This window comes from Neltuma alba, unplaced genomic scaffold, assembly GCF_004799145.2.
Source record: "Neltuma alba isolate B1F8T4 unplaced genomic scaffold, ASM479914v2 tig00011133_pilon, whole genome shotgun sequence".
NCBI classification, from domain to species: Eukaryota; Viridiplantae; Streptophyta; class Magnoliopsida; order Fabales; family Fabaceae; genus Neltuma; species Neltuma alba.
In genome coordinates, this window is record NW_021635869.1 from 1 (window position 1) to 11,406 (window position 11,406).

General features: G+C 35.1%; 2 protein-coding genes across 2 annotated transcripts; both read right to left on the minus strand.

Annotated features, from left to right (window-relative positions):
• Positions 1–89: 89 nt before the first annotated feature.
• Positions 90–2,783, minus strand: LOC114761736 (K(+) efflux antiporter 6-like; the record flags this gene model as incomplete). Its single annotated transcript, XM_028951160.1, has 10 exons — positions 2,652–2,783; positions 2,430–2,564; positions 1,987–2,030; positions 1,510–1,568; positions 1,304–1,382; positions 1,151–1,212; positions 993–1,068; positions 807–880; positions 268–337; positions 90–173 (listed from the first exon to the last, which is right to left on the minus strand). Coding segments are annotated over exons 1-10 (693 nt in total), but the record flags the coding sequence as incomplete, so codon positions are not given.
• Positions 2,784–5,661: 2,878 nt separating this feature from the next.
• On the minus strand, positions 5,662–10,024 carry LOC114761742 (histone deacetylase 2-like). Its single transcript, XM_028951171.1, has 13 exons — positions 9,795–10,024; positions 9,667–9,722; positions 9,094–9,211; positions 8,918–8,979; positions 8,550–8,619; positions 8,300–8,466; positions 8,145–8,209; positions 8,024–8,070; positions 7,136–7,180; positions 6,994–7,044; positions 6,683–6,769; positions 6,407–6,494; positions 5,662–5,982 (listed from the first exon to the last, which is right to left on the minus strand). Exons 1-13 carry the CDS (start codon positions 9,888–9,890, stop codon positions 5,882–5,884), a joined length of 1,053 nt encoding a protein of 350 aa, XP_028807004.1. The 5' UTR covers positions 9,891–10,024; the 3' UTR covers positions 5,662–5,881.
• Between the last annotated feature and the right edge of the window lie 1,382 nt (positions 10,025–11,406).

The following is an 11,406-nucleotide window of genomic DNA, read 5'->3' on the forward strand; positions in this document are numbered from 1 at the left end:
TTGAATCTCACGATAAGTAATTGAATGTGATAAAGACGAATAACAAAGAGAAAGCTCAGAGTGTAAATTAAAAACATAAAAAATAATACCAAGGCTGCAACTCCACATAAGCACATAAATAAAAAAATTTGAAGTAGGCCTCCTAGAACAGCAACTGCTCGAACAACTCGAAGCTGAAATTATAGAGGTAACAGGTAGTTAATTCAGAGTTACTGCATAAACGCATACGGAAAGAAAAAGAAAAAGTAATCAGAAGCATAAGCCAACTTGGTCATGGAGAACTCCAGGCCCAATGCAAACAGAAGAAATATTAACCAAATTGAGCCACAGTTTCCACCTACATACGTAAACAGTATTTATTTTGATTTAAGGATAACTACTCGGCGGTAATGTGTATCATGAAACATAATTACAAGCATGCCATGAATACAATGGACAATATATATAGGAACAAAGTTCCAGAGGAAATAAGACAATGTTTTTGAAATCTGATAAGCATACAATCATATTATGACGTCCTTTTTAGACGCTAGCATGACACTTTTGTATTCTGCTTCAATACTTTCTCATTGATAGGTCATGTCTGGTCAAGTAATGCATAAAAGATAATTGGACAAGAAACAGAGCTTCAAGATTGTCGCACATAAATATCCAGCATTTCGTCAGGTGTTACGATCATCTTTTCTCACGCATTAAGAACATCACAAAAACAAAGTCCAACTGAAGTGTACCAAAGATGTAGATAGACCCATCTTGATAAATATAAACAAAAAAAGAGGAGAAGAGAGACTTTGACATTCTTTTACCTGCACCATTTCACTGATGAAGTTAAAACCCCAGGTCCAACTACAGAGCCTGCTAGCAGATATCCAGTAATAACCTGTAAAATTATAGTTTGGGGTTGTTATGTTAGAGTTCTAGCAAAAAGATGTTACAGCATAACCAAAGATTGCAGTTCTCAAGATTTAAATTCAAAACAAGAATGTTCAGACCGGTTGTCCAGCAAAGGCAAATGCAACACCGCCACAAGTTGCTGAGACAATTGCAACTACAAGGTCTGAAATTAATCTACAATGCAATCGTTAAAACAAGTTCACATCAGTAATCAAGTCTACGTACTTAGAAAACAGAGAGAGTTAATTACATTTACCTTAAATCTAGCTGCAGCACTGGATACTTGGATTTAAAGTTAGAAATTATAAATACATTGTCCTGTAAGAAAAGCGTATAATTTATGAATTCAGAATTTAGACACCCAATTGAATATCACTAAAAGGGAAAACCTATAAACGTGTCACCTCACCTTCCGATCTATTAACATGGGGGTATCTTCGGCTCTATTATCATTGTCCAAATTGAATACATGATGGAATTGAAATGACCTGTTAGAATAGAAAAGCATACTTATCCGTATTGAAACAAAAGTACGTACTAAGTGCTCAATTGCAGAAAGCCAATTCGTGCGATTGGAAGATACACTCAAACTAATTTAAAACTTGAAACATGTACTTTTCTTCTTTCGTGTCATTCTTTTTTGGCTTAACTCTGGCCACCGTTTCCAGCACTGCCTGGTCCACACATAAGGCAATGAAAAACACTCAGCATCCTATCAAACTCAGAAAATCTAACATATTGATAGAATGGAAGTGGAATTGAGAAGATTAAAGCCTAGGGAATCACAAACTAAGGGCTGGACGCCCAGCCAGATCGACTCTTTTGAAAAATTCACATCACAAAGCAAGGAGAGACGTGCACACCAGAGATATAACAAATTCAAAGAATCTACGTTCGCACTTTCCTCGCGGAAAATACCATATGAAGACGATTCAATGTTGGTCACAGAATATGACTCATGAAGCAAATGTGAAATGCGTGTTCTTCGTAATATAACCTTTCCAATCTCATCAACAAATGTAATAATCTCAAATAGAATCAAGATATTATCATTATTCAAATTTTGAAATCAAGGATCACGATATAACAAACCTGCTGTTCTGCTACACTGTTGTTAAAGCCTCCTTTATCAGGTACTGCTGGCACGAAGAGGCAAAAGGACAACATAAATGTAACGATATACATATTTGAAATTTCTCCAATTACATATATCAAGTATGAAAATTAATGCGCGCGCGCCCGAAAGGAAAAGAGAAAAGATGACATGCAAAATAATAAGCCGCATCAAAATAGCTATGCACATAATTTGGATTTAGAAGAATCTTCCTTTTACCAGGGAAATATCAAAGAGCAGAGAGGACATGGAAATGGTTCATGTTCACAGATCAGATTTCATGATCTGGAGAGATTAAATAAAATGGCACAAATAGCATAGTAAAGATTTCATAAGAAATCCTCAGGAAGCATACAATCAAGCTGAAATAGATAATTTTCAAAAACTGTTACACAGACAAAAGGAACTCGAATCCAGGAACCTTCAATTTGATCGGGCTCAGTGAACTCGTGCTCCAGAGCTCGATCAATCATGTCGGCGAAGCTGCCCTCTCTTGGCCGGGACAGAGAGACATTGGACTCAGTTGTATTGACAAGGTCAAGCCGATCCGGTACAACTGGCCTTAAAGCAAGTGAGAAGAAAGGAAGTAGAAGAATAAATACGACAAGCAATTGACAGTGATAAGAGGACGATGGGGATCTACTTCTCGACATTGCTGCGCCGGCGACCGTATGATAAGGAGAACAGGGCCGTTTAGCAGCGGATTCTGAGGTGGTGACCAGCGCCCTCCGACGGAACAGCCAAGAGAGGATGAGGGCAGTTGAGAAGTGAGAACAACGAGGACCAGGGAGACAGGGAGGTGAAGGGTCAACTTGCAGTCATAATTTATTGCACGACAACTTGCCGCAAAATCAACGTTTGACGATGCTACCCTTTTCTCCGGTGGTTATTTTGTAAAATTCTTGTCCTTGATCCGGCTAACAATTTTAAATTCAGGTGATTAATATAATCACACTCTTTTATTTTCCCATATATATTTCTATTTAATTAGCAACCACAGTTTTTACATTATATGGAAGTTATTGGAAAGAATGTACATGCATGAAAATGATATAAAAGTTTATGACCAGAATTAAGGGTGAGCAAAACCGAACTGTAACCGAAAACCAAACGAAACTGAATTTAATTTCATTTTTTCGGTTCGGTTATTTTGGTTTTCGGTTACATATTCGGTTTTTATTTTTGTAATAATTCGGTTTCGGTGTTCGGTTCAGTTAGTAAAAAAAGAATTCGATTATAACCGAAAAACCAAAATAAATATATTATATATTTATGTTTAATAAATATATATGTGGGTTTATGTGAACTCTTTAAATATATTTATATTCAATAAATATGGTTATAGTAAATATTATTGTAATAAATCACATTAAATGATAAAATATTTATTAATTAATTGTTGTAATTGTGTTTTATTATTATTAATTTAAAATTATTTTTATATTTATATATTTCGGTTAATCGGTTAACCGAACTGAAATATTTTGATTAATTCGGTTTCGGTTAGTTTGGTTATCGGTTTCAGTTCGGTGTTTAAAATTTACTTTATTCGATTATTCTATTAATTCGGTTATCACTAATAACCGAACTGAAAAACCGAATACTCACCCCTGACAAGAATGAATAGCATAAAATGGCTTTATAAATAAGGGAAAATGAGAAAGACAGAAAAAAAAAACTAGTATTACTTTTGAATCATAATATAATATAAGAGCTCGTTTAATTTTTATTTTAATTTTAAATATAAAACTCCAATGCACTTTATCTTTTATGTTTATCTATTTTTTTTTCAAAATAGTTATCATAATAATAATAACTCTAGCCAACACACTTGACTAGTAACGATACTTCAGGAAAAATATCTATTTATTATAAATAACTAATATAACTAATTTTCTTAATTTATTCAAATAAGTCAATAACTATTATATTAAAAATCGGAATAAGTACATTGTTAAAAAAAATTAACTAGTACATTCTCCTATAATAAAAATTTCACTCTGTTTCTATGGATTTTCTCTAAATCTCTTTCCCTAATTCAACCAAAGAGGTAAATCACACTATTTCTAATCATATTTTGTTAAATTAATTTTGTTATTTTCTACATATAAAGATTTGATTCTTTAATAATTTTTTAAGAAATTAGTTTTCTTATGAAAATTCATATTCTAAAAAAACAAACTTGTAAAATCATTTTTACTATGATATTCAAAATACAATCAATATTTCATATTCAGTTTAACATCAACTTAGTCATTCTTAGTATGATATTTAAAAAGAAGATATAATTTCTTATAGGATAGAAAAATGAACGACAATTTTCTTTAAACGAAGAGCATCCTTTGCTGCTGGTGGGGTGGTGGTGGGATTAATCTCCCTTGAAGTACATGAAGGGCAACTAATTTTTAAATGGAAGAACTATTAAATATAATGTAACCATATTTAAGGAAAAAAATAGGATATTTTAATTATCATTCTTATAAATAAAGGATATGTGAAATGACTGATTAATCTGATTCAATTAAGTTGGAAACTGAAATCTTAAAATATTTATAATTAATTAAATTTAAATTTTATGAGAGAGTATGAACTTTTATGTATGTAGCCGTGAATGCGTGTGATTTTACATGCATTATTAAAAGTAAGAACACTGCCCTTCAGTCCAAAAAAAAAAAAAGTAAGAACACTGACTTAAAGATCGGACCCAGAATTGATTAGCATAATCCTTTCAGATCGGTCCCTGAATTATCAGAGAAGAGGCGCAAATGTTTTCAGATAGGACCCTGTTCGGTTCATATCTCAATGGCCGACAGCTCCCGCATAGTCTGTCACCTCTCGTGAGTGCGAACGTGAGCTTTTCATTGCCTCCATGTCAATTGTCTTCCATCCTCATTTATTCCTGTGAGTTGATTGATAAATTTTGCTATTTACCTTTTCACGCTTTCAAATGAAGCAATCAACCATTGTAATGGTCGATCACGTCCACCGATCAACTAGATGATGGCATATTCCTAACGTCGTGTTAGGCACAATTTTTTAATCATCTCGCGGACATGAACAGAACAAAGAAACCATGTTTCTCAGCTAAACTAAGCAAGTTCTCTTCCGAACAGTCATGTCCTGCCTCAAATGCTGAGGTAATGCACTTTGTCATCGCGTCATTGAAATAGTCATCGCTCATCAAGTTCGGCGGGGGTTAAGTATAAGAACAATGGATATATGGCCTCCGTCAAACAGCCATTGACTCTGTCATGGAAGAGCTGAACTGGGTATTGCAGAGCCTTCCGATATTTGATCTCAATTTTACACTTATTCTGCACCATACATGACAGATCTAGACCTACTTCAGTGGGTAGAGGAACCACTAAAACGGAGAAAATGGTAAAACACAGTCTCTCTCTTCAAGGGATCCTCTTATCATTACAGAGAATCTATGTTAATATATGGCAGTTCATTGAAAAAAAAAAAACAAATAATTATGATGCATGTAAATTTATAATTCATGTCTTCTGATCTGAAAAAAGGAAAAATGAGCCCACGTGTTGTCACGTGATTAACTTGCCATCGTCTATTTCAAGGGTGACCAGAGGTTATTTTATTTTATTTTATTTTGTTGTGATAACCAGAGGTGATTTTGGAAGATGATGGGTGAGTTGATTGAATGCTTCAAAGTGAAAAATTATTCACTAAACATAACTCATTTATGCAGACTCCATTTTCACGTCAACAGATAAAAACTAGCAACTCAGATCTATATTGCACCTCCTTTATAGGAGGGGGAAACTATACACTGAAGTTCAACTTATACAGCAACATTCTGATCCAGATTATGCTTTGGAAACTCTGGCCACGGACCTGGAATTGCACAGCATCTTATTTAAACTTTGAACTTTGTCTAGTATCGATCAAACATCTATTCGAAAGATTGACTATAGAATCTGCGATGACTCTTGCACTGGACTTCATGTAACCACCTGAAATGGAAGACCAGCAAGGCATTGCGATAAGTTGACGAAACACTTAAAAAGAAGTGTTCCGTGCAAGTTCTACAATAAGTAATCTTGGCGCCAGTGATACAATTACTTCCGCATGGAATATGGAAAAGATCGGGACGAACTATCAGGGACACCCTCACTATCAAATTTGATACTGAAAAGATCCGAACAATATACACAACAGGCAAAAAGAATAAATATGGTCATTCAGCAGTGACTTGAAAAAAAAATGACTATTTTACTGCAAAACAGTCACATTCTAATGTGATTATAATTTTTAGGTTCGGGTCATTTTTAAGAGATAAAAGGTTTTCATGCCCATGGGATCCAATGAAAAAAAGTTTTCAGGGCCCTTGTGTTTCGTATTATATTTGGGAGAGGGAAAAGGGGATGGGGGAATGACCTGATGTGAGCATGACAATTGGAACCTTCTTCTCACACGCAAATTGAAAAACTTTTTCATCCCGAAGAGCAATTCCTTCAGGACTGATCTGCATGTACAAACCATTATAATAACCACTGTAGAAAATGATGAAAAAACCAACAATAAACGCAATCCCATATTAACAACTTACAACTTTCTCAAGGAAACCACATATCAAGAAAATAATGGCCAAGCTATTAAAGTTTAGGGGGTTCATCTTATACTGCAATGAAGTGAATCCATGAATGACATTACCTTCAACCTTCCCAATGGATCACCGTCCAGAATGTCAGTTCCAGCATTATAAACGACCAACTCAGGATCAAACATATGGCCAGCAATCTTAATTACATGGAAAGAAACAAATCAATACATAAAACAATCATTTTAAACTTTGGCGATCACCTAGAATTAGAAACTTGACAAAATATTCTGCCTACCCTTGCTAGAATAAAATACTAAAAATTGCATTGATATTCATAACAATTGTTGGGCAGTAAATTATTCAAGCCAGCCAATATAATAGGACATTCAAGGTTCCAGTAACAATGCAAGAATTAACATGCCTCAAGTGCTCTGTCTAATTTCTGCAGGTAATCCTCTGTACGTGTCCCACTCTGTCAAGGAAAGGGAAGAAATAATAGTTTATCATTATATGTGCGGATAGAAACATATACGATAAAATATGTTCACTCAATGAATATATACCTCCACTTCAACTATCTGATTTATGTATCTTCTGGCCTCATAATCCTAACATGGAAAGTAGGAAAGAAGAGTTAGGTGGATGACAGCCACATATCAGAACACATGCACTTCTCGAATTAATTCAAAATTGCTACTACTTGTTAACCTCCAAAATAATAACGAAAAACACCTATTAGAGCCAAAAAACAAGGAACTTATTGAGATGTTGATGACAACGGCAACGTTGCTAGTTTTTCTCCTAACAACTTAAGCATTGGGGTTGAAATATTATGTCACACAGTACTAAAGCGACCAAACAATAGGGAGTCCAATCATTGGCATTTACCAACACCATCATTCTAGTTACAATAAAATCCAGCACAGGGTATGACAAGTTTAATTTCTCCACACTTAAAGCCGTGAGGAGGGGGGTTAGTGATGATGATGTTGATGGTGATGACCCTGCATGGCCCTCCTTTAAAATACTTAGGCTTTTAGGTCTGATAGTCCCTTGACAGCATCTCTAATTAAAAGGTTAATGCTATCAATAGAATGGTTTCCTGTACATTTGATTAGTCATGCAGATGTGGTAAAAAGCTTGATACCAGTGCTTCATGTCCCAGCAGATTAATAGGTTTATGGCTATCTGCTTGGAGAAAGAAATAAAGAATTTTAGATATTTGCTTTTCAGGCTAAGCCCATCACCACAATAGCGTATAAAACTTGGAGCAATACCAAAGTACAATGATAAACCAAATGTACGTTAAAACTCAGGACCTTGGCAGCGTGAAACCAGTACGGATGGATGAGAAGCAGGAGCAGAGAAGAAAAGTTATTTTATGAATGCAAGATTATATATATACTAAAGTGTAAACTGAACTTATGGGAAACGTAGGACGTATGACTTACAAAGGGATATATTCCCGGGTTGTACATATCCAGGATATAGACTCGGTCTGCCATAAAATACTCAAATTACAGCGAGAGTGGGAAATTCATATACCAGAAAGAGAGAAATTTTGGACCATACCGTCATTGGCAAGGTCCATTTCATGACCATTTCCTTGATGTGCATCAAGATCAATGATCATCACCCTGAAAATTTTGCGGATGAAAAATGGTTATCATACAAGTGTTAGTTAGAAGTAAACAATAACTTGTAAGCGCATAGAAGCGCATAGATACCTTGATATATTTAATTGAACAAAAGCAAAGCGGATGCATAGAGAAATATCTGCATACACGCAAAATCCACCTCCTTTTTCTGCTGAACAATGATGGAAGCCTCCACCTATGTTAATGGCCCATCCTCTTTCCTTTGCAAGTTTTGCTGCCAATATAGTCCCTCCAACCTATCATTAGAGAAGTGGTGAAATGTGAGACCCTAGTTTCAGAGAAGTTAAAAGAACTGCAAGAAATAAATAAGTCACAACACCTGCTTTCGAAATGGGAAGAGAACTTTGTGCTGCAGCAGACAATTGGGAAACAGTGCCACTGGAGGTACCGATGCTTATGTTTTTCAAACAGTAAATAATTTGCATCAAGTGTTTGATTTGAAGCCTCAACAAATATCAACCAAGTGGCAAGAATTCTGTGAAACTCAAGCGAAACCAAGTTGCCCAATGGAACCAACAAAAATAACAAAATCAAAAGACATCATTTTTATGCCGTTTGAATAATGGTTTGGACACATGATTCGATAGAAGAGAGACAATAAGAACCGCCATTAGAGAAAAGGGGGCAACAAAAAGTATAGAGGACAAGAAGTAAATGGTTCAAGCCTCAAAGCCAATAGAAAATACCTCAATCATCATAGCAACCTTCGAACTATTCTTCAGGCTATTCAAGTAAGATTCTGAATGTACCTGTTAAAAGACAGAAAAATAAAATTGACTTGATACTTTTGGGTGGGTGGGTATTCAAATTCCGGAGATGGGAGCATGCAGCTTCATAAGCATATCAAGTAAGATAGACATTACCACAAGGAGATCATCCTTGGAAGCCTCCTGAGGCTCAACAATGCAACTTTTGTCTAGAATTCCAGATGCAATAAGGAGTCGACAAATGTTTCCCCATTTAGATGAATCAAATGGGTGCCTGCATCGGTAACAGTTAACGACACCAATGGACTGGACACTACTATTGGCAACCAATATAAACCCTCTCACGTAAGAAAAAGGTCGTGTCAGTAGAGGAGATATCAAGAAAAGCAAATATTAGCCCCGCCCCCGCCCACAAAGCTTTTTAACATCGAATTGTCTCGCCTTTTTTTGTGCGTCTGCAGAATTGTGGCTCAGCTAATTTTTCATTTTTGTTCCATACAATACCCAAAAATGATGTGACAATATCTACAATCTAGATTTTAATGCTTCTACTTTGTCCCAAATCATACCAACAAAATATAATCTTATGACACTTTTTTTTTTTTTTTTAATTTAGAAAAAATGACCATATGAACTCTCAGAGTGAACTAAATTATCAACAACCTAACCTAAAATAAAATAATGGACAGAAGCAATTGGGTTTAAGTGACGAAAAGTATGTTTACTTACAATTTCTCTATTCCCAGGAAAGCTATATTGTACGACTTCGAATAGATAACTGGAGCCTGATAGGTCACATTCTCAGTCCAGAAGCTCCCTTTAAAGCGCACTCGAATACACAAGTATATCTAGGTTACCTTGAACTGAGGGACATCGAGGTAGAGCTTGCTTGAAAGGATACGGCTTCGTCGAAGAGCCTCGTCGCCATCTACTGAAGACGAAGAAGAGAACATTTGAGGAAAATCTAGAATTTCGTTGAAGATATCGATAGAGAACGTGAGAAACTTTGACGGTGGCGACTGTGAATAACAAGAAAATAGCAAAAACACGGAGATTCCGAGTCGACTCGATAATGATACTCGGCGTAGAGTTCATTGATCATCGGAGCGCAAGGACAGAAATATAAAAGATTCCTCTGGGTTGCTACTGTAGTGTAACGTTGAATCGATTCCGATGGCAGTTATTCTCCTTGTGACACGTCAGTTTGCAACCGCTTTCGCGCCCCCAAACTCGAGCCCGTAATGAGAGCGTGTGGAACTACAGGCCCAAGTCGTTTAAGTAAGCAACAGTCCAATTTCCTCTTTTGGGCCTGATTCATTTATTCATTTAAAAAAATAAATGAGCGTGTTTGGAAGGAAATGATCGAGGATCAAGGGAGACCTCATGAAATTTGAACCATTTAAAATCTAATTTTAATAATTTAAATATAAAATATTTAATATATGTTTGTTATTAATAAATTTATTTTATATAAAAAATTTCATTTATAAATTCTTTTTATTTTAAATTATGTATCTATTCCTCTTTTGGGCCTGATTCATTTATTCATTTAAATAAATGAGTGTGTTTGGAAGGAAATAATCCAGGATCAAGGGAGACCTCAAGAAATTTGAACCATTTAAAATCTGATTTCAATAATTTAAATCTAAAATATTTAATATGTGTTTTTTATTTATGAATTTATTTTGTAGAAAAAATGTCATTTATAAATTTTCTTTATTTTAAATTGTGTGTCCATTAAAGTAAAAAAAACTCATTTAAAATATAAAAAACATTTAAATTGAATTTGAACCATCCAATATCATAATATCATTTGAAGGGTTGAAGTTATAAAGAGCATTCGGCACTTAACTGCTTTATAAGCATATACTGTGCTGCAAGGGTGCGAGAGGGATAAACAACATTTTGGCTAGCCAAACGGGAAAGCAATGCGAGTCAGTCAAGAAATATACAGGTGTCGCTAATTTATTAGAACTGGATGACAAGGACCTCGGAGCAACTTGATCATGAGCCTCTTTGTTTCTTTTAATGAATGTGCGAATGAAATGATGCGGGGGGTTGTTGGTTTCTCCTATTATATGATTATTGTCTGCTTGAATTATTCTTTGATTTTGACCATTGGGTAGTATCACATCCTCACCAATGCTAAGCATTATCTTTTAATTAGTTGCTAACGTACTATGTTGCATTAAATTAAAAAAAAAAAAATCCACATCCACGTTTGAATGTCATTACCGCCCCGATCGGGCATATATTTTCCTTTTCTTTTTTTTCAGAAGCTGGATTCCGATGTGGGAATGAATTGTAAATATAAAGACAGAACTTTAACAAAGGTAAAGTTCTATCTGGACGGTATGGGCTGATTTAATGCATTTATGCGGAAATAGATTACAAATCACTTATACTCCTCCGGTCTTTAATATAGGACCCAATTCTTGAGTTGATTTTGGTCCTAAATATAAGACCCAT